Below are 27,377 nucleotides of genomic sequence, written 5' to 3'. Positions count from 1 at the left end.
GCTTTTATGAAAATATTGTGAAATAATTGCCTTAAATGTGCAGAACAGCACTTAGTGGACTGTTTTTAGTTAAATAGGACTTTTTTTTGATAAAGTTGCTCACCTGTGAAATTCTCTTATGTAGACAGGAAACAAGTCTCTGTAATTGGTCAATTCTTTTCTTGCTTTATTCTTTTGGCCATATCATGTCACATAACTTTCAATTAACATAAAAATCTGCTGCTGATTGGCTGCTGCCCCAATTCACTTTATATGAGAAGGTTTGTTAAAGTTTTATTGTGAGAACAATAAGGTATTTGTCTTGTTTATTGTTTGCTTTGTTTATCAGGTAATTAAGCTCATGTTACTTTCTTTAATTTAGTCCATTAGCAATGAGTAGACAAAGGCTTGATTATTCCTCTTTAGGAAATTGTTCATTTCCTTGTTTAGCCTTAATAACAATAAAATCTAAATAAATCTCTTCTTTTGATCGCATCATTTAAATCCATGGAAAGGTCAAGAAATCATCCTCAGATGAGACAGATTTACTTCTGATATCATGAGACTTTCATTCAAAAAAGCTAATAGCTGTTATAAATGTGATTCAATTTGTCCAATTTTAATAGGCAGGTAATGTTCACACCTTTGGCTCAGTGCAGTCAGGTAACATGGACTAAAGATCAATCAAACCAGCACCTCAAACACTTTCATTCTGTGGAGTATGCTGCATTCAGTCTACTAATGAGAGTTGTTATCATGTCTGTGTCTGCACAAACACTCTGATGACAAAGCAAATTATATTCTATAAGCAAGCTGGGATACAGCGTGTTAAACGTTTTCACATCCAAGAATGTTACGACTACATTTATCTAACTGTTTTATTGGGAGTTTTGGTGACAGATCATAACAGCACATTACTGTAAAGTGGAAGAAACCCGATATGATATATTTTAGAAATACAAATTTAAATAGTGTGCCATGTACTAGTATTGACTTCCCCAGAGTTTACATTTTGCAGAAGCAGTGTACCGCTACAAGTCTTCAGGGGTATGTCTCTACCAGCTACATCTAGGGTTAGAAATGTTTAGCCAATTCTTCTTTGCAAAGATCTCAGGATCAGTCAGATCACATGGAAAGACTATTTATTTTCACGTCTTTCAACAGATTCTGATCCCATCAGCATGATGCTGCCACCACCATGCTTTATGGTGTGATTAGTGTGTTTAGGATCATTTGCATTGGTCGCTTTAGGAAAAAGCTCAGCTTTGCTCTGTTCTGAGTGCTGCAATGGGCTAACGGCTACCTCAGTCAGTTTAGGTAGACGGCCATGTCCCGCACCCAGGTCAATTCTGAAGGCAGCCGGTCGCACCAGATTTAATCCTGGGTGTCCGACCAGATACGACTGAATAAGAATGCACACCACACAAATAAAAAACTAAAACCATGCTTCCATTTTGTGCAACATACATATAGAAAAAAGGTCAGACTCTTGAAGTCAAAACCTTTTTGACAAACGAATGTGATTTCCTGTCTGAGGGAATAATATATGAATCATTAAAAGTTAAATCATAGTCAAAACTGGGATTTGGAAGGCATTCAAACAATAGAGAATGAACATGCGTCTATAGCTGAAATTATAGGTGGATTTTAAATTCTTCTGTCCATTATTATTCTCCATAAAGACACAACTTTATAACTGTACCCATAAATACAGTTCTGTTACTTAAAGCAAGAGTTCCCAAAGTCCAGATTCTGATTTGGATCTGAACAATGATCAAGTCAATCAGGGCCCAGTCCACACCTAATTTTTAGAGCAGTCATGTGGAGGCATACTGTTAGAACACCAGACTTTAAGGAGAAAAAACATTCCAAATAAAGCTCTCAGGTTATGAGAATAAATCTGTGTTAGACGTTCAGAGCTATCAGCGGGTTACCCTAAACCAGAGAGAAAGCAAACTAACCCAGCCTGCTATTCCAGTAACCTCCTCCCTTAGCAGAGTGAGATGTGCATCTACCACATCTACCGTATGAGTCCAGTTAGAAAGTCCTTTAGGAATAGATGAGTGTTTGAGGTGAAGTATTGCTTGGACATTATGATCAGGGTTACTTCTGAGTCCTAACCACAATACTAATGCAGATCCTGATGAAATGTAGCAGTAATTTTAAGTTCATAGCTTAGGAGTTAAAGAATCTGTCCAATAGAAGGCCTTTTACTTAAACTGTCAGACTGTTTTAAATCCTGTGATCACTGTTGACACCATGGAACCACATGGGACTCATCCTCAGCACATCGCTACTTTGATGGGAAACCTGTAAGAGCCCATTGCCTTTAATGTATACATGCTCAGAGTTTCAGGGCTCACCTGCAGCAGAGCAGCAGTCAGATAGACAGACATGAAGATGGGGGTCAACGTGGTGTGGCCGCTCTTCATCAGGTGGATGGTGTACAGGAAGACTAGGTCGCTAGGGATCAGTAACAGCACCAGCACCTGAGCTGAGCGATGATTTGCTCCTGAAAGATTACAACAGGTCGAAGAGAAGGGAGGTTAATGTTCAACACGGGGTGCCGTTTCTTTGTAGCCAGTCCACCTGTTGCACCAGGTGGACTGGTGCAACAGGTAATGGTTAAATAACAGCAGCTCTGTATACATTCAGTTAGGATTAGCTACTCTAATAAGGTTAAACAACCGGAGAATCTTTCAGCTACCAGTGACACAAATGTACTTTTAAGCCCTGGAAGAAAACCGTATTCATGCACACTCAGAACTTCTTTCAGAATCAGGAAACCTGACGTACTTTGTTTCAGATTGTGGCAGGAAGCTGGGGTGTCCAGACAAAACCCACGCAGCTTCTCTTTACATTTTTACTCTAATCGGTCTTAACAAAGTCTTTTTGGTTCTGGTCATTTTCCAATATCTAAGCTGAAATATCTGCACAAACTGTTGGTTTTAATTTTGGCTCCAAACACAAAAACACATAATCATAAAAAAAAAAACTAATTCCTTTCTATATGATCAATTTACTGGGGGAGTGAAGCTAATATATTATACAGATTTATTACACATAGAGTGAAATATTTCAAGCCTTTATATCTTATTTATATCTAATTTTGATGATTTTGGTTTACAGATAATGAAACCCAAATTATTCTCAGAATATTTTAATATTGCTAAAACGTTTAATATTTAAAACTCATGGTGTCAAAACCTAATCAGCTAATTAAGCACAAAAGTCTCCTGAGCCTTTAAACGGTCTCTCACCCTGGGTCATAGGCTACACAATCATGGGGAAGACTGAAGACTGGACAGATGTACAGAAGACAGTCATCGACTGAGGGTAAGCCGCAAAAGGTCATTGCTGAAGAAGCTGGCTGTTTACAAAGTGCTGTATCCAAACATATTCACAGGAAGTTGAGTGGAAGGAAAAAGTGTAGATGAAAAAGGAAAATCCTATTCAAGAATTTGGGGAAGCTTCACAAGGAGTGGACTGAGGCCGGAGTCAGCACATCAGGAGTCAATACACACAGGCGGATCCTTCAGATGGGCTGCAAGCGTCTTCCCTGAGCTGAAGAGGAAAGAAACTGGACTGTTACTCTGTGGTTCAAAGTCCTCTTTTCAAATGAAAGCAAAGTTTGCATTTCATTTGGGAATCAAGGTCCTTGAGTCTGGAGTTAAAGTGGTGAGCCCCAGAATCCATTCTGCTTGAAGTCCAGTGACGTTTCCACAGTCAGTGATGATTTAGGGTGACTAAAGGCAACCTTCTAAACAACCTGGGCTTCCATTACACCTCAGCAGAACCACGGACTGAGCCCTTTAATGCCTTGCTGCACTGATAAAGTAATTCATGCAGAAGGAGCCCCAACCAAACGTTGAAACACACTTTTCAGAAGCATGACATTTCTCTTTAAAATATCCTTTTTAATATAACTGGCTGAGAATATCTAAGAGGGGCTCACCTGTATTTGCTTCACTGTCAAAGAAAAGTTTCATAAAGAACAGATCAAATGGATGAGTTTTAGGTTATTCTTTCAATGAAATGTTAAATATCATTCAATGGATCACAAACAGCATATGGTTAATCGTTGGGCTCCTTTGGGTGTTTCAACAGGACAATGGTCACAAAAATATCAACACTGGCTTCTGAAAGAATTAAAGTAGGTTAATATTACGCTTCTAGGATGGCCTTCCTAACCTAAACTCTTGTTTAACAGCTGCGTGCATTAAACCCATGTGCAGCACATCCACTCATAAAGGCTTTTAAATAAGCAGTCATTAATCTATCAATGGATAGATTAATGACTTCATCCTGATATTCAACTAAACAAATGTGAAAATCACTTCATAGTGTTATTGGTTTAAATCTTACAGCTCTAATATTAATCTGTAAGTTTGTTCCCACCTCACATAATTCCTGTTCATGTGACTTACAGTATATGCACCTGGACTGACCTGTGCCACAGAATGTACGGCAGGGGTAGTAGCAGCCCTTGGCCTCATCAGGAACTTCTCCGGGAGCGCAGTGGACATGCAGGTGGGTGGAAATCCTGCTGGACTGAATGGCCACTAGGTTTCCACCAATACCTGCACATGATAGAGAGTTGTATGGTCAGTGGCTTAGACAAAAATGTAACTGTGAAAATGATCTTTAGGAATTTTTTAAATACCGGTTTTGCTTAACATTTTTAAAGGCTACTTAAGTAGTCAGCAGTCCCATACTTCAAGAATTAAAGCTTCTGAGAGTTCACACTCTCAAAGTCATCCTTGCAGCACTGATAACTGACTGAATAGTAGCAGGGACTGATGCATATTCTTATACACTTTTCATGTTTTACAGCTGATCTCCTCCAAGCCACACCTCAATGATGCAACAATTAATGTAAAAGGAATACAGATACTGTCTAGAACGTGGACATACTTTTTCTGGATGAAACATTTCTGGATAAAGAATAATTATGGTCTTATATGACATTGTAATTTTTGAAAAAAGTGAATTTGGGGTTACCCTGTAATGAATGTATATAATAAATGAGTATCACTTTGTGAAATCATTGACTCTCTAATGACAGCCTAAACATCTAAACCAATATTCTGTAGGATGTTTATACTGACTGTTGTGAAAACCAAACACACACTCCTTAAATGCTAGTGAATGTAGGGAGTATTTAGATTAGATAGTACCATAACCTCAGGGGATCATCTATGTAATTCAGTCCCTTGTCTCTTGTTGTCAGTTTGGTGACATTTTACAGCATCCTTCAAAAGGCCTCTGAACGTGAACTTGATAAGGAACAACCACAACCTCTGCTCCGTTTCTAATCACACAATATTGTGACCAACTGATAATCAGCAGGTCACTAGAGATCCATTTTAATACTCCCATTTGTTCTACCATAGTTAGTTCTACCATATCACACCCCATGCTTGTGCTGTGTTTGTGTTTCTTTTCTTTAGGCAAGGAGCCGTAGTGTTTTAATCAGCAGAAACAAGCACCCTCTGTGCTTTCCGCCACTTGGAAATGAAATGCTGGAAATAATGGACTTTTAAAGTTTAATAATATTCATAAACCCTCGACACTTCAGCTGTTTATGTGCAGAGAATGTCTCAAGGGAAAACAGGAAAAAAGAAGAATCCTACTTTCTCTCTTTAACGGTCTCTTATTAAGGCTACTTAATTAAAAGCTTATCTCTTGTTGTTGAGGTGCCAAAGCACCGACAAGTTCAGCTGTGGCTATTAGCCATGGGAGATGGAAGAGAGGGAAGATGGAGTCTCGTAAGGTAACTTTTCTACCCTGTTGAGCATTTGGAGGCTTTTTTTAAGCAACCTTCATCTGTCGAGGGAGCGTTTGGTAAGCAGGCCTGCTTCCACTGGTTTCACATACACCATCGCTCACTGAGTGCTGCACAGAACAAGACAAATAGACTCTCTGCCTTGTTATCTATCTTGTGTATAAACAATGCGTCTCCATCTCTGCTCTCAGGGTCAAAGACTGCACTAATTAAAACGGTTTTAAGAGTGAGATAAAGGAGACGAACGTCAACAGACCAACTTTCCCGGCTCTTTAATTTTGATTTAAACAGCTTGTAGCCACCTGGCGTGTAAAATGAATCAGTAGAGTGTAAAAACAGCTCAAAAAGGAAATATTTCATTAAGCAGAATTCTGGTTTACTATTACCAACAGCAAATTCTAATCATTTGAAGTCAACACTGTGGACCATCTCACATCCCAGGCTCTTTCTGCGTCAAATAGGAACAAATCCATTGATTTCTAACCACTACAGCTTGGACCTCTGCAGCAAGGTTTGGGCAATGTTGCAAGTGTTGAACACTAAGGCCCAAAAAGTCCCACAATCTGTTAAACAAGTGTTAAAAAGTTTGCAATAAATATATTAAATAAAATGAATTTTTTCATCTCACGACAGCTCAGAGCTTATTTGAATAAGCTCCTATTCCACAGGGCCCACGAATAACACGAATCGGCAAGAAATTTAAAATTTAAGGACTCTTCGTTGATTCGTAACAAATGGATATGTAACCGATTCGTATTTTGCTCTTAGTCTGCTCTTGTATGTCTTGAGTCATCTGCTATTCCTGGCAAACGTTTGGAGCTGTTGAAAATGTTGGTGCCGCACCCCCGAATCCAAAATATCTCAGTTAATTGTTAACAAATGTGTAGGTCATTCTTATCATGACTGATTCCTAATTGATTCGTAGGCATTTCTATACGTTCTTAACTCAAACATGGAGTCAGAAACCAGTGACTTGACCACTCAGGACCATTGTACCCCTAAAGAAAGAAAAGAATGATATTTTTTATAAATAAAAAATATTTAAAAAAAACCCGCCTTAAACCGCCACCTTAACATGGTGGAGGGGTTTGAGCGCTTGAATGATCCTAGAGGCCATGTTGTCTGGGGCTTAAATGCCCTTGGTAGGGTCTCCCATGGCAAACAGGCTCTAGGTGATGGGTCAGACAAAGAGCGGTTCAATTCAATTCAATTCAGTTTTATTTATATAGCGCCAATTCACAACACATGTCATCTCAAGGCAATTCACAACAGTCAGGTTCATACATTCCAATTAATCCTAACCATTGAACAGTTCAGTCAGATTCAGTTATTTATTCAAATTGGATAAAAAGTTTTTCTGTCTAAGGAAACCCAGCAGATTGCATCCAGTCAGTGACTTGCAGCATTCACTCCTCCTGGATGAGCATGTAGAGACAGTGGACAGTCACTGGCGTTGACTTTGCAGCAATCCCTCATACTGAGCATGCATGTAGCGACAGTGGAGAGGAAAAACTCCCTTTTAACAGGAAGAAACCTCCAGCAGAACCAGGCTCAGTGTGAGCGGCCATCTGCCACAACCGACTGGGGGTTTGAGAGAACAGAGCAGAGACACAAAAAGAACACAGAAGCACTGATCCAGGAGTACTTTCTATGGGAAGGAAAAGTAAATGTTAATGGATGTAGCTCCTTTAGTCATTTCACCTAGAAAGAAAGAACAGATAAACTCTGAGCCAGTTTTCAAGGTTAGAGTCTGAAAGAGAGCACATAGAGTTAGTCACAGTTAAGCTCAGTCAATCGCCATGTCTAGGAGTCAGTCACTGGCATTTACTTTACAGCAATCCCTCATACTGAGCATGCATGTAGCAACAGTGGAGAGAAAAAACTCCCTTTTAACAGGAAGAAACCTCCAGCAGATCCAGGCTCAGTGTGAGCTGCCATTTGCCACGACCAACTGGGGGTTAGAGAGAACCCCTCATGACGACTACGAAATCGAGGCACTTGACGTCGCCCGGTACGGTAGAGCCGGGGTTCCACCCTGCAGCCAGGCCTGGTGTCGGGACTCGTCGGAGAACGCCCGGTGGCTGGGTTGCTCCTCGCGGGACACGGCCGGGCCAAGCCCGTACGAGAAACCATCCCCCAGTGGGCCCACCACCTGCAGGGGGAACCGTGAGGGACCGGTGCAAAGAGGATTGGGCAGCGGACGAAGGTGGAGACCTCGGCAGCCCGAACCCCGGATGCTTAGGCTGGCTCTAGGGACGTGGAATGTCACCTCGCTGGGAGGGAAGGAGCCTGAGCTTGTGCGGGAGGTCGAGAGATATCGACTAGAAATAGTTGGGCTCACCTCCACGCACAGCGTGGGCTCTGGAACCCATCTCCTTGAGAGGGGTTGGACTCTCTTCTACTCTGGAGTAGCCCATGGGGAGAGGTGGCGGGCTGGTGTGGGTTTGCTTGTTGCCCCCCAGCTCAGCCGTCTCATGTTGGGGTTTACCCCAGTGGATGAGAGGGTCGCATCCCTGCGCCTTTGGGTTGGGGAGAGGTCTCTGACTATCATTTCAGCCTACGGGCCGAGTGGTAGTGTGGAGTACCCGGCCTTCTTGGCGTCCCTGTCGGTGGTGCTGGATAGTGCCCCTGCCGGGGACTCCATTATTCTGCTGGGGGACTTCAACGCCCATGTGGAAAACGACAGTGACACCTGGAGAGGTGTGATCGGGAGAAATGGCCTCCCCGATCTGAATCCGAGCGATGTTTTGTTATTGGACTTCAGTGCTAGTCACGGATTGTCCATAATGAACACCATGTTCAAACATAAGGGTGTCCATCAGTACACTTGGCACCAGGACACCCTAGGCAGGAGGTCAATGATCGACTTTGTTGTCGTATCATCAGACCTTGGGCCGCATGTTTTGGACACTCGGGTGAAGAGAGGGGCTGAGCTGTCCACTGATCACCACCTGGTGGTGAGTTGGATCCGCTGGGGGAGGAGAAAGCCGGACAGACTTGGCAGCGCATAGTGAGGGTCTGCTGGGAACGTCTGGCGGACCCCTTGGCCAGGGATGTATTCAACTCTGGGGCTGGGGACTCGGGGTTGGACTCTTTCATCACCCAGGCTGAAGTCACCGAGGTGGTTAAAAAAGCTCCGCGGTGGCAGGGCTTCGGGGTTGGATGAGATCCGCCCTGAGTACCTCAAGTCTTTGGATGTTGTGGGGCTGTCACGGTTGACAGCCCCCTTCAACATTGCGTGGCGGACGGGGACAGTGCCTCTGGATTGGCAGACTGGGTTGGTGGTCCTCCTACATATGAAGGGTGACCGGAGGGTGTGTTCCAACTACAGGGGGATCACACTCCTCAGCCTCCCTGGTAAGGCCTACGCTAGGGTATTGGAGAGGAGAGTCCGGCTGATAGTCGAACCTCGGCTTCAGGAGGAGCAGTGTGGTTTTTGTCCCGGCAGTGGAACACTGGACCAGCTCTATACCCTCTACAGGGTACTCGAGGGTTCATGGGAGTTTGCCCAACCGGTCCACATGTGTTTTGTGGACCTGGAGAAAGCATTTGACTGCGTCCCTCGTGATGCCCTGTGGGGGGTGCTCCAGGAGTATGGGATCGGGGGCCCTTTACTAGGGGCCATATGGTCTCTGTACAAGCGGAGCAGGAGTTTGGTTCGCATTGCCGGCACTAAGTCGGACATGTTCCCGGTGCATGTTGAACTCCGGCAGGGCTGCCCTTTGTCGCCGGTCCTGTTCATAACTTTTATGGACAGGATTTCTAGGCGCAGCCAAGGGCCGGAGGGGGTCTGGTTTGGGCACCAGAGGATTTCGTCTCTTCTTTTTGCAGATGACGTGGTCCTGCTGGCCCCCTCTAGCCAAGACCTACAGCATGCGCTGTGGCGGTTCGCAGCCGAGTGTGAAGCGGCAGGGATGAAAATCAACTCCTCCAAGTGCGAGGCCATGGTACTCGACCGGAAAAGGGTGGCTTGTCCTCTTCAGGTTGGAGGGGAGTTCCTGCCTCAAGTGGAGGAGTTTAAGTATCTCGGGGTCTTGTTCACAAGTGAGGGAAGAATGGAGTGGGAGATTGACAGACGGATCGGTGCGGCTGCCACAGTAATGGGGGCGCTGTGCCGGTCCGTTGTGGTGAAGAGAGAGCTGAGCCGAAAAGCGAAGCTCTCGATTTACCGGTCGGGCCAAGTTCCTACCCTCACCTATGGCCATGAACTTTGGGTCATAACCAAAAGAACGAGATCCCGGATACAAGCGACTGAAACGAGCTTCTTCCGTAGGGTGGCCGGGCACTCCCTTAGAGATAGGTTGAGGAGCTCGGCCATCCGGGAGGGGCTCGGAGTAGAGCCGCTGCTCCTCCACATCGAGAGGAGCCAGTTGAGGTGGCTCGGGCATCTATACCGGATGCCTCCTGGACGCCTTCCTCGGGAGGTGTTCCAGGCATGTCCCACCGGGAGGAGGCCCAGGGAAAGGCCCAGGACACGCTGGAGGGACTATGTCTCTCGGCTGGCCTGGGAACGCCTTGGGCTCCCCCCGGAGGAGCTGGAGGAGGTGTCTGGAGAGAGGGACGTCTGGGGGTCTCTGCTGAGTCTGCTGCCCCCGCGACCCGGTCCCGGATAAAGCGGAAGACGACGAGTACGAGAACAAGTATAAAAAAGTCAAATTAATTTTTTTTTTATTTAATATCTTTTTACATTTTATGTTTAAAAACAAAAACTTTAGTTTTTACATTTTATTGACAGAAACAATTCACTTAAAACATTTTAACCACTAAATATCAACAGTCATTCCCTCCTGCTGCTCCCTGTTCACTTTTTATTGCATCATGTTGGAAAATCCTACGAATTGTGAAGAATAGTAATGACTTCAAATTGAAATGCGATCGACCTATTGTTAACTGATTCCGAACGTTCTTGTTGTATTCTCGATTGATTACTGTAAACCATTCCGAATTCTTGACAACATTCATGCGAATCAAGCCCAACGATTTATCTTTATCTAACGGACCTGTTTCATAACTGAATCTTTCATTTGCAAAATTCCAAGGATCCTCCCAAATCCTACAGTTTTGCAATTCTAGGTGATTAGTGTTCTTCGTGGTGAGTGTGAAATAGCAGCATTAGCTTCGTTTCATTCCTTGATGAGCAACTCTTTGTTTCCTCATTCCTTACATGTCCTGGATTTGATGGGTGTGTTTCTGTAGTGGTTGCAGCCCAATCCCCCCATGATCAAAAAGACAACAAGAGCAGTCCGTACTCACCGTTGATAACTGGGGTGTATACAACAATGCCGGCGAAATTTGGGTCAGACACAGTTTTGCCCAGAATAAGTCCTCCAATACTGCAACAAACAACATAGTTAGATCAGGTACAGGCATTATACTGTAACATTCAAAAGGGCTAAATGAAAATAATAATAGAGCAATAATAGAGATGCATCAGTTTTCGGCTTGACCAATTCATTTCTTAACTAGCCAGTGAATGAAGAATAAATACAAGATCTGGGCTTTATAGGTTTGTAAAATTAATTCAATCTTTCCTGAAGCATACAATAACACAAACAAATCATTATTATTCAAAGATGAAGCTAAAATAAGAAGGTTTGTGACACATTAGGAACCCAGCCATAAACCTTAGAATTTAAAGAGAGTTTTTTTTCTTTACACCATGACGGTGGCCAATCTGAGCAGAGAAGATAAAAAATGCTGTGTGAGATCTGTCTGCTGAGGTGGAATTTAAGCTCTAGGGTTTAAATCCAGCTGCACCTTTTGGGGTGATGTTCAGTGTTCCCACCCTGCAACAGTCTGGGTTATCTCAGGGTACTCTGGTTTCTTCCCTGAGTCAGAAAACATGTTTTAAGTCTGTGCATGAATGGTTGTGGGTGTGAGTGTGGGATGAGTTAGAGCTCATGGTCAGCTGACCCACCAGCCCTGTTTCACAGTCGAATCATGCTTGTTATAGCGAAGGAAAAGTTCTGGGGGGAAAAACAAAACCTTCCATGTCATAAACGTAGCTGAATATGGACAATGTGTGCTGTTCATGCAGGAAGCCACTCGTATGGGTGACTCTATAAGTCCAGTTTGGGAAGCCAGAGGAACCTCTGCTGAGCAGATAACAGCAACGTTGCTGTGTTTTATCTTTTTGCTATCGCGACCTGTCCCAGAACAAACTGGTTGGGGAGATGTTCATCTGTTGGCGACTCTGCTATCCCCATGTTAGTCCTGGCTGCCCACCGTATTCTGCATTGAAGCCTGAGTTCTGTATGCAACATGTGGAGTCATTCATCTTCAGAGACTTCCTGCTGCGTTCGCACTGCTTTGTCTTCCGTGATTTCTCCACTTCGGGCATGTAACCATGGTTAGCTACAAGCCAGAAAACAACTGAACAGGAACGGTTGTTAAAACGATGATATATACCCTGTAATACAAATCAGTGAGAAAGGTCCAACCTGCAGCTGTTTTAGAGAAAATAAAAAGGTTTGCATTTTAGTATAAACTACATTAACATCTTTAAAAAGGTGAGATAAAGCTTTTGATAACAAATGCATTCACTCTGACTGAACTAGTGTTCAAAAGTGAATGCTGTAGATTTTGTGCCCATCAGCATATTTTAATAATAGACAGAGCTGATGATTTCTACTGCTAGTATTTGTATTTTCTGCATCCCCCTCCCTAATAAAGTGTGAAAGGGAATGTTGAATTAGCGAGTAGGAAGAAGAAAGTGCTGCAGAGAAAAAGAAAGCACAACAATGCTTTATTTGTATGAGAGCCAGGCTCGAGAGGAACGGAGGGTGAGAGTGCTTGCTGCTGCAATTTGTTTAACGGATGCGTCATCCAACAAAGCAGATGCTGGGAGAAGCATAAACAGGATACAGTGACTTGAAAAAGAATTTATATCCTTGAACGTTACAACTACGAACTGAAACTCATTCTGTTAATTGTATGTGCCAGAGCAACCCAAAGCAGCAGAAGGAAAAAACAATGTGAAAAATGTGCTGTGCATTTATATTTGGCCCCTCTGAGCCAATGCTTTGTAGAAACATCTCTCACTGCAAACCAGCTGCCATTCTACTGGGGTGTGACCCTAGCAGCTCCGTCATTGGATGGGGAACAGCTGTGAACATTTAAGTGTTGTAAGATTCTCAATTGGATTTTCTGGACTTTGACTGAGCCATTCTAACAAATATGCTTCGATCTAAACCATTCCATTGGAGCTCTGGATGTATGTTTAAGCTCATTGTTCTGTTGGACAAGTCTCAAGTGTTTTCCAGCATCTTGATTTCCTCCACAAACACCATACAGGTCCTTCTCAAAATATTAGCATATTGTGATAAAGTTCATTATTTTCCACAATGTCATGATGAAAATTTAACATTCATATATTTTAGATTCATTGCACACTAACTGAAATATTTCAGGTCTTTTATTGTCTTAATACGGATGATTTTGGCATACAGCTCATGAAAACCCAAAATTCCTATCTCACAAAATTAGCATATCATTAAAAGGGTCTCTAAACGAGCTATGAACCTAATCATCTGAATCAACGAGTTAACTCTAAACACCTGCAAAAGATTCCTGAGGCCTTTAAAACTCCCAGCCTGGTTCATCACTCAAAACCCCAATCATGGGTAAGACTGCCGACCTGACTGCTGTCCAGAAGGCCACTATTGACACCCTCAAGCAAGAGGGTAAGACACAGAAAGAAATTTCTGAACGAATAGGCTGTTCCCAGAGTGCTGTATCAAGGCACCTCAGTGGGAAGTCTGTGGGAAGGAAAAAGTGTGGCAGAAAACGCTGCACAACGAGAAGAGGTGACCGGACCCTGAGGAAGATTGTGGAGAAGGGCCGATTCCAGACCTTGGGGGACCTGTGGAAGCAGTGGACTGAGTCTGGAGTAGAAACATCCAGAGCCACCGTGCACAGGCGTGTGCAGGAAATGTGCTACAGGTGCCGCATTCCCCACGTCAAGCCACTTTTGAACCAGAAACAGCGGCAGAAGCGCCTGACCTGGGCTACAGAGAAGCAGCACTGGACTGTTGCTCAGTGGTCCAAAGTACTTTTTTTGGATGAAAGCAAATTCTGCATGTCATTCGGAAATCAAGGTGCCAGAGTCTGGAGGAAGACTGGGGAGAAGGAAATGCCAAAATGCCAGAAGTCCAGTGTCAAGTACCCACAGTCAGTGATGGTCTGGTTGCTGTGTCAGCTGCTGGTGTTGGTCCACTGTGTTTTATCAAGGGCAGGGTCAATGCAGCTAGCTATCAGGAGATTTTGGAGCACTTCATGCTTCCATCTGCTGAAAAGCTTTATGGAGATGAAGATTTCATTTTTCAGCACAACCTGGCACCTGCTCACAGTGCCAAAACCACTGGTAAATGGTTTACTGACCATGGTATCACTGTGCTCAATTGGCCTGCCAGCTCTCTTGACCTGAACCCCATAGAGAATCTGTGGGATATTGTGAAGAGAACGTTGAGAGACTCAAGACCCAACACTCTGGATGAGCTAAAGGCCGCTATCGAAGCATCCTGGGCTTCCATAAGACCTCAGCAGTGCCACAGGCTGATTGCCTCCATGCCACGCCGCATTGAAGCAGTCATTTCTGCAAAAGGATTCCTGACCAAGTATTGAGTGCATAACTGTACATGATTATTTGAAGGTTGACGTTTTTTGTATTAAAAACACTTTTCTTTTATTGGTCGGATGAAATATGCTAATTTTGTGAGATAGGAATTTTGGGTTTTCATGAGCTGTATGCTAAAATCATCCGTATTAAGACAATAAAAGACCTGAAATATTTCAGTTAGTGTGCAATGAATCTAAAATATATGAATGTTAAATTTTCATCATGACATTATGGAAAATAATGAACTTTATCACAATATGCTAATATTTTGAGAAGGACCTGTACAAGTCAAAAAGTTCCAAGGTAGGTATCATCAGACCAGAGCACCTTCGACATGTTTGCAGTGTCCCCTACACAGCTTGTGTCAAGCTGCAACCAGATCTAACGGATTTCTTCTTTCCACTTCTCCATAAAGGCCAGATTTGTGGAGTGCATGACTAACAGTTGTTCTGTTAACATTCACCCACTTGAACTGTTGATCTCTGCAGTTCCTCCAAAGTTAACATGGGTATCTTGGCTGCTTCTCCAATTAGAATCACCTTAATTTGCCAAGTTTCTGCACACAAACAATGCTTTCCTTGCTCGGTCTGTGAGTTTAGGTGGACAGCCATGTCTTGGTGGAGCAGTAGATGTGCGTTAATGTTCTCTAAGAAATCTCTGAGGCCTTCACACAGCTGCTGGTTTTACACAGAGGTTAAAGCACACTCAGGAGGACACTATTCACCAACTGGGTGACTTCCATTGACAACTCATTGTAGCAGATTTTATTTAGTCATAAATGCTATAAATGCTAAAGGCCCTTGAGGTTTTCCTTCCCCTGACAGGTGTCACCAGTAACACACCTGCTGATGACCATGGCGGTGATGACTGGCTCCCATCCGGAGTACAGCAGCGTGCGGCTGGCCGGGTGCTTGGAGGAAATGACCATCCACATAGGAGTCAGACACATGAAGAAGGCGCAAACCAACGATGACACATAAGGATAGGAGTCTGGGGAGGGAGGAGGAGACAGATGCTGAAAGTACATCTGTCTGGGTCAAATTAACAAGCATTTATTCTTCTAAGCTTGCATAGGTCTATGTCAGCTTTTGTCTCAGCTTCTAACACACTCCTGAACTACAAAAGAAGAGATTATTTCTAACATTACGATTACACAAAACAGGTTCCTAACTCTGGCTTTGTAAACCAAACACCAGGATAACAAATAAAATAGTTAACAGACCTGCAGCTGCAGTGAAAGGTGGAGATTTATATTCGTAAACCATTCATCATTTTCCTTAACATTTGTGCACTATGTTGTAAAAAGTTAAATCAATGTAAAATACAATAAGCTAATACAAAGCTTGACGTTGTGGTGTTATTACATCATTACTGACCAGGATCTTGATGTTCTGTTTTTAACAGAAACATGGTTACATGAATGTCTGGGAATTTCTGGGCAAATTTGACTCTTTTGAATATTTGGCTCTCTGGGTAAAGAGCCCGGTCCGAACCATGTTCTTGAATATTTACAGGCCTCCTAAGTCCAAAACAAACTTTATCAGTGATTTTAATGAGCTTTTATTTGTGATATGTGTTGATTATGACTGTTTAATTATTGTGGGAGACTTCAACATTCACATGGACAATCCTGAAGACAGAAGTCCAATAGATCTATGTGACACTCTTAGAAATGTTGGTTTGACTCAACATGTTAAAAAGCAAACGCACAAACAGGGACATATTTTGGACTTGATCATCACTAAGGGTCTAAACATTTCCAAGGTGTCTGTAACTGATGTTGCTCTATCTGACTACTTTTCTGTTATTTTTGAAAGCATCATCTCCAATGACTCAGTTTGCCAAAGAAACATGATAAGAAAACGCATCTTTAAGGACGGTGCTGCTGAAACCTTTAACCAGATTTACTCTTCTACCTCCACTTTGCCCTGTAACACTGTAGATAAGCTGGTAGATAACTTTAATTCTAAAATCGATTCAATTGCCCCAATTAAAGTGAAAGTCGTTTCTGGGAAGAAAATGTCTCCGTGGAGAAGTGCTCCACCAGTCAGAAGTGAAAAAAAGGAGTGTCTAAAAGCTGAACGCAGGTGGAGAAAGACTGGACTCCAGGTTCACTATATTATCTATAAAGAGATAATATACAGATATAACCTACAACTGAAAAATGCAAGGGAATCTTTCTTTTCTGAGATCATCAGCAAAAACATTAACAATGCTCGTGCATTATTTCCCACAGTTGACAGGTTAACAAACCCTCCTGTAACTTTTGACAAAATTTTCCAATTTCACCAAATAAACTACAAAAACTTAGAAGAAATCGTATAGCAACTAAGCTCTTCTTCCTGCTGTCTCAATGTTTTACCCACAGCTTTCCTTAAGAAAGCTTTGCCCTTAATAACATCTGATTTAACACAAATAATAAACACGTCTCTTTTATCAGGTGTTTTCCTCCAGGCCCTGAAAACAGCAAATATCAAACCTCTATTGAAAAAGAGCAACTTGGACAAGCTGCTACTACAGAACTACAGGTCTATCTCAAACCTCCCCTTCATCTGTAAGATTATTGAAAAAGCTGTGTTTCAACAGTTAAACAACTTCCTAACAACGTCCAACCGCTTCAATGTCTTCCAGTCAGGCTTCCTGCTCACCACAGTACAGAGACTGCTCTTGTCAAGGTGTTCAATGACATCCGTATAAATGCAGACTGTGGAAGAACCACAGTGCTGGTATTATTGGACCTCAGTGCAGCATTTGACACTGTTGATCACTCCATTTTATTAGAGCACCTGGAAAACTGGGTCGGCCTTTCTGGTACAGCACTCAACTGGTTTAAATCCTACTTGAAGGACAGGGACATTTTTGTCAGTAGGTAACTTTACATCAGAAAGCACAAAAATCACATGTGGCGTTCCCCAAGGGTCCATCTTAGGGCCCCTCCTATTCAATATCTACATGCTCCCCCTAACTCAGATTTTAATAAACAACAACGTAAGTTATCATAACTATGCAGACGACACACAGCTATACGTTACGATGTCACCAGGTGACTATGAACCCATTCAAGCGCTGGGTAAATGCTTAGAAGAAATCAATGCATGGATTGGCCTAAATATTCTTCAGCTGAATCAAAACAAAACTGAAGTAATAATCTTTGGACCAAAGGAAGAGCGCTTAAAAGTTAGCACACAGCTTCAGTTAATACAGCTGGAAACCACCAGTCAGGCTGGAAACCTGGGTGTAGTGATGGACTCAGACCTGAACCTTCAGAGGAACATAAAGACAGTAACAAGGTCGGCCTTCTATCACCTAAAGAACATCTCCAGGATTAAAGGACTAATGTCTCAGCAGGACCTTGAAAAACTAATTCTTGCGTTCATCTTTAGTAGAATTGATTACTGCAACGGTGTCTTCACAGGTCTGCCTAAAAAGTGGATCAGACAGCTGCAGTTGATCCAGAACGCTGCTGCCCGCGTCCTCACTAGAACTAAGAAAGTGGACCACATCGGCCCGGTTCTAAAGTCCCTACACTGGCTCCATGTAGCTCAGAGAATAGAGTTTAAAATACTTCTGTTAGTCTATAAATCACTGAATGGCTTAGCATCAAAATACATTACAGACTTGTTGTCAGTGTATCAACCACCCAGACCTCTCAGGTCTTCTGGCTCAAATCTACTCTGCAGAACCAGAACCAGAACCAAACATGGAGAAGCAGCTTTTAGTTCTTATGCTCCACTAATCTGGAATAAACTCCCAGAAAACTGGAAAAGCGCCAAAACCCTAAGTTGCTTTAAATCAAGATTAAAAACTTATTTGTTTAGAGTGGCCTTTGACTGGGCCATCTAGGCATGATTAGTTGTGTTTTCAGTCTAATTTTCCTTTCATTTTCTTGTCTATCATTCTATTCTCTTTATTTTATTTTACTTTTTTAAATTACCTCTGTTGTTTGATTTTATCATTTGATTTGTTTTTCTGTGTCAGTATCTGTGTTTATTTGCTTTGTAATTGTATGTACAGCGCTTTGAGTGTCTCGTTGCTGAAAGCGCTATATAAATAAACTTACCGTACCTTACTTTTGCTCACACACATACTGGGCATGATAACATTTTCTAGAACTTTATTAGCCTCCTTAATGTGCATAATTTCAACTTTCTGTTGCAACGCCCTCTTCAACAGGTAGTTTATGCAACAAGCGCCATAAGTTCACCTATCCAGTTTCAGTTTATTTATATAGCGCCAATTCACAACACATGTCGTCTCAAGGCTCTTCACAAAGTCAGGTTCATACATTCCAATTAATAACTAACCATTGAACAGTTCAGTCAGATTCAGTTATTTATTCAAATTGGATAAAAAGTTTTTCTATCTAAGGAAACCCAGCAGATTGCATCCAGTCAGTGACTTGTAGCATTCACTCCTCCTGGATGAGCATGTAGAGACAGTGGACAGTCACTGGTGTTGACTTTTCAGCAATCCCTCATACTGAGCATGCATGTAGCAACAGTGGAGAGGAAAAACTCCCTTTAACAAGAAGAAACCTCCAGCAGAACCAGAACCAGGCTCAGTGTGAGCGTCCATCTGCCACGACCGACTGGGGGTTTGAGAGAACAGAGCAGAGACACAAAGAGAACACAGAAGCACTGATCCAGGAGTACTTTCTATGGGAAGGAAAAGTAAATGTTAATGGATGTAGCTCCTTTAGTCGTTTCATCTAGAAAGAAAGAACAGATAAACTCTGAGCCGGTTTTCAAGGTTAGAGTCTGAAAGAGAGCCTGACTCGTCTCAGGTCCTGCAGCTGCCATGTCTGTAGCTGCCGGGACATTTTGTACTCAGCTGACTGCATCCAAAATTAGAAGCTCGACAGACATATTTTTATGTGAATATGTGAGTTTAACAGCATCTGCGTGACTGGGTTGAAGAATAACAGGGCTTCTGTTTGATAAACTGAATCTTGTTCCAAATATTTAACTATTTCTTTCTTTTATAGTTTCAGACATCTCTATGACAGAATCAAACACGGCAACATAACCAATCATAGGAAACAGGTTTAGCGTATGTGTTACACATGTTGGACTGACATGTAGGGTCTGGTCTTACATGTATCTGGAGGGGTGGGCAATGTCATTCCTCAAGGGCTGGAACCCTAAAGTTTTCAGATGTTTCTCTGTTTAAATACAAATGATTTAATAGAAAGACGAACCTGAGGCAAGGTGATTGATCAGAATTTAACTATTTGAATCAGGTCTTTTGGAGCAGAGACATCAAAAATATGCAGGACCCTGCAGCTGTCCTGCCACTGAGTGAGTCAGGAGCGACCCCTACTGGTCGATGGAGGGAAGTGTCTAATTACACAAAAAGACAAATAGTAAATCGTGGTAGGTAAAGGTGAGGGCTTTCAGCATGATACAGTTTGAGACTATTATTTTGAAATAAGAGAGACGATAGTTCTTTGAAGCTGTGGTGCAGTCAGTCAGCTCATAAACACTCTTTCTCCACCTCTTTTACCCAGCAGCCTTATGGGCCCTCAGCAAAAAAAAAATAAAACAAACCATGGCGAGTGACAGACAAGACACGTATGATCTGTAAACACCTGGAGAATATCGTAACTGGTTAACTGTTCAGAGGCTGAAGTTGGCGTCTGCTTCAGATCTTCCTATCAGTACTATTTTAAAAGGGCTAAGTCCTCATCATCGCTTCTTCAAGGTCGAAAACATTTAAACTGATCCAACCTGAACAGAATAATTATTTGCTGATAACAGATTATAGGTGGGTGACCTGGCCTTAATAAAATGACGTGATATTTTATGAAAAATTGTAGGTAACAATATTTCAAACAATATAGCACAAATTCAAAAAGGAACAATTTGTTTATTTAAAAAGGTCAATAAAAATTAAAAATAAATGGTGATATTTTTACTTTACAGTTTATTACTATATAACTTTACAACCCAATAGCAGAGGCGTCTTTAAATAGAATAAATGGATAACATACAGTTATGGTAAAAAGGAGAAGCATCACCTTTAGTTCTGCTTATTTTTAATATATCTTTGTTTTTATCTGGGTTTGATTCATACTTGGCTTATCTCATTTTTCATGAAGCTTTTCAGCTTGTTCTGTACTGGCTTCATAAAAAATGACATGGTAGAATCTGTATTGTACAGATACATCTAAAAAAATCTGAATATTGGGTAAAAGTGCAGTATTTTCTCCCAGTCATTTCAGAAAGTAAAAAGGTTATTTATAGAGATTCATTCCACATAGAGTAAAATATTTCAAGCTTTTATTTCTTGTAATTTTTATGACTATGGCTTACGAGTAAAGAAAACCTAAAATTCAGTGTCTCAGAAAATTAGAATATCACATTAGACCAATCAAAAAAGGATGAATTAAGCACAAATGTCAGGCTTCTGAAAAGTTTGTCCATTTCTATGCACTCAGTACTTGGTTGGGCTTCCTCTTGCATGAATTACTGCATCAATGCGCCGTGGCCTAGAGGTGATCAGCTTGTGGTTCTGTGTAGGTGTAATGGAAGCCCAGGTTGCTCTGATGGCTGCCTTCAGGTCAACTGCCTTATTGGATCTGGTGTCTCTCATCTTCCTCTTGACAACAGCTCATAGATTTTCTATGGGGTTCAGGTCAGGGGAGTTTGCTGGCCAATCAAGAACAGGAACACCATGGTCATTGAACCAGCTTGTGGTACCTTTGGCAGTGTGGGCCGGTACCAAGTCCTGCTGGAAAATAAAATCAGCTTCTCCATACAGCTTGTCAGAGGAGGGAAGCATGAAGTGCTCTAGAATTTTCCTGGTTCATGGCTGCATCGACCGTGGACCTTAGAAAACCCAGTGGACCAACACCAGCAGATGACATTGCACCCAAACCATCATTGACTGTGGAAACTTCACACTGGACTTCAAGCAATGTGGGTTCTGTCCCTTTCCACTCTTCCTCCAGACTCCGGGACCTTCATTTCCAAATAAAATGCAGAATTTACTTTCATCTGAAAACAGGACTTTGGACCGCTGAGCAACAGTCTAGTTCCTTTTCTCTCAGGCTAGGTATGATGCTACTGTTCAGGAGTGGCTTGACATGAGGAATATGACATTTGTAGCTCATGTCAAGTATTTGTCTTGGTTTGGTGGCTCTTGATGCACCGACTCCAGCCTCAGTCCACTCCTTGTGAAGCCCCCCCCAAATTCTTGAATGGATTTTGCTTGATGATTCTCTCAAGGTGAGAGATCGTTTAAAGGCTCAGGAAACCTTTGCAGGGATTTTGAGTTAATTAGCCGATTAGGCTGTGACACTATGAGTGTCCAATAATGACATTTTTCACAGTATTCTAATTTTCTGAGATATTGAATTTGGGCTTTCTTTACCTTTAAGCCATAATCATCAAAATTACAAGAAACAAAGGCTTGGAATACGTCACTATGTGTAATGATTCTATATAATATAAGTGTTTCACGTTCTGAGATGACTATTGGACTTCTACACAATATTGCAATTTTTTAGATGTACCTGTTCTTGTACTCTTTGGTCTAGATTTCCTGGTAAAGACCAGAGAGTCAAATGACGTCGTCATATTGATGGTGGAGCATTATTATTATTTTTAATCATGTATAAACTTATACTGGTGTTACCATAGACACAATGATATAGCATTGGCCAGTTACAGATTCTGTGAAACTGTGTTTAAAGATTTATGAAACCTTAATTCTATTTGTAAAAACACAAAAGAGGAGCATTTAAAACCCTTGCCTGGCATTAGGACATAAGACCCCTAAGATATGTGCTAATCAAACCTGGACTCAATTCTTTTAGCTGATTGCGCACAAAACAAACACAGCTGATGATGTGTGAAAACTTTACTTGATCTATGAGAACAGAAAAAGGGACTTCTAGTTTTCACCAAAATATTGCCAAAATCTTTAAAAATTCTCGTCTCGTTAAGCCAGCAACGTGTATCGTCTTATGTTGCACCCCTTGGTGTTATAATAACTTGCGTTTATACAACCACAATCAAATTTACGTGAAAAAAATCTCCTTTCCATGAAGACAAGCGAGGTTCAATATGTAGCCACATTCTCGGAAATCCCCTACAAAGAAAATACTGTAGCTCTAAAGACAGGCTACATTAGAGGGCTTTTGGTACTGCAACTGGGCTAATTTTTTGTTTCTCAAAGGACTCAGAAAATTGGACGAATGCGTGGAAAAGCAGCAATTAATGCTTATTTAAAAGCAGACTAAAAGAGGAGCAGGACTCATCAACAAGCAAACCTGACAAACAAATTAAAGAATTACTTCCAGACCGTTAGACCTTTGAAGAAAGACACGGCTGCTCCCTACTCATAGTCAAACACTTTTGAATGTAGCTGTTAAAGCCTCATAAACACAGTAGTTAGCTACATACCCAGGCATTTGTAGAGGCCCTGGCTTATCCAGGCCAGGATCGCCAGGGTGATGAGGTCACCAAAACTGGCTGCAATGGGCGTGGCTACATTGTCCGGATTGATGCCCGTCTTTTTCGAACCCACAATTACCCCGACCATGATGATACCTAAGCGTAAGAAGAAAATGGTAGAGCACTTTAGCAGTGGCCATTACTAACATAACAAATGTACAACTGACCATAAAAACAAGGCTGGGTAATGCACAACAGATTGCTGCCTGATGACATCACAAGAGGCAGAAAAAATGGAGTCACTGGAGAACTCTCAAATAGGGGGTAAATATTTTGCAGCAGCCACACAGAATACGAGCAGAAGAAATTTGATCGATAAACAGGGAAAAAAAAAAACTTCTGTGATGTCACCAGATGTGTGTGTGACCAGAAACTTGTTTGTTGGAAGGGATTTCATCTCCAGTGAATATTTAATGAAAAACTACTAAGTAAGCTATATCTAAAGGCAGGAGGGTCTGGCTAGTAGCTTGAAAATGACCTTGTGAAATTGTGCTCAGCTACTATTGTGAGTTTATTATAGTAGTGTTTACCCTGCAGCAGGGAGGCTATGAAGGCCGTGGCCACGCTGCTTGAGCAGAGCAACACAGCGTGGCTCATCTGAAACTTCCCCTCTGGGATCCAGCCAAGCACAACCGCTGCTACAGCTGCCAGGAATCCCACCACAGTGGCTTGAACCTGGGGCAGAAAACACACCGAGAAAATTCTACTAAATTATTTCAAAAAAACATTACATTACATTACTGTAAACAGGTAGCCTGTGTTGCAGTGGATGCAGTTAAGAAAAAGAACATTCTCATAATCATTTATGAAGTTGTTGCACGACAGCAACAGTTCCTCCTCATACGTTTACGCTGCCATGTGTTCCTGTTTGTTCAGCAGGGTGTTGGTGGATCATTAGTACTAAGTGTTGGGTTTCAATGAGGAAAACAGAAATGTGTACATGAATAAAATAAAAGGCTAAATTCAGCATTTGATTGACTCATGAGAAAAATACAACTGGGAATGATAAATGCAGTTCCCTGCGAAACACCTCTTCATTTTCTTTCTACATTTTGTCACATTGCAGCCAAAAACGTTCATGTGTTTTATTGGAATTTTCTCAGACAGACCAACAAAGTAGCTCATAATTTTAAATGTAGAGAAAATAATTCAGTTAAAAAGAAAACTGTTCTGCGAAGGCCTTAGGGGTTTGATGGAGAACAAAAAGACATCATGTACAATAACAGAAAGCATATTACTGTAAATAATATTTTAATTCTTCTGTACTATATTGTTTGTAATTTTCTTCACTTTTTGTTCATTGTTATTCATTTTTTTTTTCTATTATTTATTTGTCTTTTCTAATATTACCTTACTAGAGGTGCATCTTTAACCTGAACCGCTGCTTAAACTATTTAATTTGATCAATTTATCTGTATATTAATAATTGTATGATTGTAATAGATGTTTATGTGCTCCTTTATCCAGCCGGTAGAGTCTTATTAATTTCCTGTTCAACGTCTCCTTTCTCTCTGTCTTTCCGCCATCTTCTCCGCTTAAAACCCTCTTAGGCTCACTAAAAGTCCTCCTCGCTACCATTAACATTTGTTCACTTTAGGAGCTCTCTTAAGGCCTAAGGCACTTTGTGAATAACTTTTATCTAACCGAGGGAAAATTCGAAGAAAAATCAAGACTTGGAGCTACCTTTAGTCTTAACTTGGATTTTTTTGTGAATATGGGCCCTGATCTCATTTCCTTCAATCCCACAACTATGAGCTATTTTGTGTTGTTTAATCCCATAAAATCCCAATAAAAACACATGGAAGTATTTTACAAAATGTGGAAACGTTCATGGGTATAAATAATTCAGCAAGGTGTTGTATGTACCACAACTGAGCAAGAGTAATAATGACTTTAGATCCAAGCCAGCTGAGTAATTACCTGCTTCAGCGCCAGGTTGCCAATGATTAGATTCCACTTCTCTATGGGGGAGTCCATCTTCCCAACATTTACCTAAGTGTAGAGCAAGGAAAACATCTTTCACATATGATATATATATTCATAATATACATAATAAAGTGGATGCTAGTTTCGAAGTTTGGTAAAAAGGTAGTTCGGTGCTATTTTTTTTTACATATCAGTATGGCCTAAAGGATCATTCTGAAAAATGCACCAATATGCTAAATGACCTATATTACTGCTAATGAAACAATAAGAGGAGTAACATTTTGCAAATGGAGAAACTGAGCAGGAGCATTGGATCTCCCTGAACTCTTTGCTTCTTGTTGACACAGTGCTGTGAATGTGGAGCTAGCATGCAGGGAGCTAGAGGCCAGAAAGGGAGGAAAACACCAACTCGAACCCCAACAAAGACCAACTTCTGCTCTGTTGTGCTTTTATAGCTTCCTCCTCTCTGCTTAGCTTCAAAATAACTACCTTCAAGTGAACCTCTGAGAGAGCAGAACAGGAAGTGTGAGAAAACAGGTTTAAGAAGAGCTTGACTAGCTGCCACCTGCTGCACATTACTGCATGTGTGGTTCCTGTTTCTACACTGTCCTCAAAGTATTCCCACCTGACAATAAAGACTTAAGGTTTCAAAACTGCTCAAATTTCCCATCTGCACACTGCCTGTCAGCTGGCTCACAGGGGGCCACAGTGTCCTCCTCATACTTCCAGAAAAGACTAATTGGGCTGTTGGAAATGTTTCTGTTGGCAGAAAACAGCCAATCACAGTGCAGAAACTAAAGGAGTGTCCCCGTCACTCTTCTTAAGGTTTTAAAACTAAAGTTTACAGCCAGCGATGTTGTTGGCAAGCTGCATTAAAACAAGCAAGTCAATCTTGTTAAACAGCTTGGTTTGAGTTTTTCTTGTCAACACCGTGATCCTGTGGTATTCTTCAAAAGGTTATCGAGCCGTGACAATCTGAAACCACCCTTTGCATAGCTACGACCAAAATAAAAGAAGGTGCGCAGTGGGACAACTCACAGCTGTGGACAGTCTTGAAGCCAGAGTCATCTCCAGGTTTCCCTTCAGGCCCAGTAGAGCAGGGACCAGGATGAAGATCTCTGTGATGTACTGGAAGGCCTCCCAGTGCTGCGGACACATTGGAAAGAGTGTTTTTCTTTGAAACATCTGACCTCTTATCACTCTTACTAATTTGACATTTAAAGTTAAAAGCTGCCGTGTCATTCAGATAAGAGTCCACAATCCTATCAGTCACAGTGGTTGAGTCAACACAGCCGTCAGCTAACTAGACTTGTAAAAAATTGGAAACAATGATAAATGATCGTGGACTAAAGACGGTTTAGGAATTGGTCAGTCGTAATTTTGGATAACCAATTAGAGTGTAACTATACAACATTTGAACTCTGTAGCATAAGAGGGAAAACAGATAACAGAGAAATTTACAAAACCTTAAAACATCTAAAAGGTTTTATTAAAGAATGGACTAACACCCATTTCACATACAAAACAGTGAATAAATAAATAAAGCATTCTGACAGCAGCTTGTTTCAATCATTTTGTTTCTCTTGGTTAGAGAGTTTTATGGGATGGTCGCACAGCCCCCAGTGAATTCTTTAGTTACTCCGAAATGCTCATCAGAACATTTTCCAACACAACTTTTTGGCAGAATTTGTTTACCAGAGATCGGCCCTGACCGATCCCAACAGGAAGCATGGTTTTCCCTTGTTCCTGTCCTCCTCAGCTAAATCTATCAAGGCAAAGGCTCTCCATGCTGATCCCGGTTCGATCTAAGGTCTGCTTTTAAAGGAGCAGTACTTTGTCATTTAAAACTGTTGGGTTTCATAATTGAGGCTACCTGTGTGTTGATTTTGTACCATCTTTAAAGACAAAGCAGAACAATGAACTCTTTCTAGGAAGGCTTGGGAGATGCACTGAACAAATCCGTTGCTGGCAGCAATCACTTTAACTAGATACATTATGAGAGCAAATATTACAGTGCCTTAAAGTATTCATTTCACTGGAACTCTTTCACATTTTGTCACATTACAACCAGAAAGTTTAATGTACCTGATGATCCTATGGGAAGGACCAAAACAAAGTAGCTCCTAGCTGTGAAGCAGGAGTAGAAGTCCATTCAGCCCACCAAGTCAGCACTTTGCAGAACCACTGTTGGCTGTAATTACAGCTGCACGTCTTTTAGGGTATGTCTGCACATTCAAAGACCTCCAAATCTTAGTATAGATTTTCCAATTGGATTTAGGACTGGGCTTTGACTGGGCCATTCTAACACATGAATGGGCTTTGATCTAAGCCAGGCAGTCTTCAGGAGCCGGTATCTGCTGCAACGTTTAGGCCAACACACCTGAATCAAATGGCTGGACTGTGTTATCAGCATGCAGCAAAGTTGCACAGAGTCCTGCTAATGAGCAAATAATTTGAGCAGATTCAGAGGGAAAATTCGTTCTCTAAAACAGTTTGACACCTGTAATCAAAACCATAGCATTGTACGGCAGCTGTGGATTTCTGAAGGTCACTGGCTGCAGTTCAAGAGGTTTCAGAGTGAAAGGTCGTGAATATAAAAGCATAGCGCACTTTG

At 41.8% G+C, this 27,377-nt stretch overlaps 1 protein-coding gene across 2 annotated transcripts in view; it reads right to left on the bottom strand.

Moving 5' to 3' along the window:
• The window catches only part of slc41a2b (solute carrier family 41 member 2b), a 39,155-nt gene that overhangs the window by 8,985 nt on the left and 2,793 nt on the right, over nt 1–27,377 (bottom strand). For both annotated transcript variants that reach the window (XM_047390397.1, XM_047390396.1), the window contains exons 3-10: nt 25,802–25,909; nt 24,758–24,829; nt 23,368–23,512; nt 22,787–22,933; nt 15,224–15,371; nt 11,018–11,097; nt 4,428–4,559; nt 2,343–2,491 (exon numbers count right to left, since the gene is read on the bottom strand). In XM_047390397.1, coding sequence (XP_047246353.1) covers nt 2,343–2,491; nt 4,428–4,559; nt 11,018–11,097; nt 15,224–15,371; nt 22,787–22,933; nt 23,368–23,512; nt 24,758–24,829; nt 25,802–25,909 — 981 coding nt within the window. The remainder of the gene's footprint in view (nt 1–2,342; nt 2,492–4,427; nt 4,560–11,017; nt 11,098–15,223; nt 15,372–22,786; nt 22,934–23,367; nt 23,513–24,757; nt 24,830–25,801; nt 25,910–27,377) is intronic.

This window comes from Girardinichthys multiradiatus, chromosome 17, assembly GCF_021462225.1.
Source record: "Girardinichthys multiradiatus isolate DD_20200921_A chromosome 17, DD_fGirMul_XY1, whole genome shotgun sequence".
NCBI lineage: Eukaryota > Metazoa > Chordata > Actinopteri > Cyprinodontiformes > Goodeidae > Girardinichthys > Girardinichthys multiradiatus.
The sequence above is the reverse complement of the archived record's forward strand: the minus strand, read 5'-3'. Positions and strand labels throughout refer to the sequence as shown.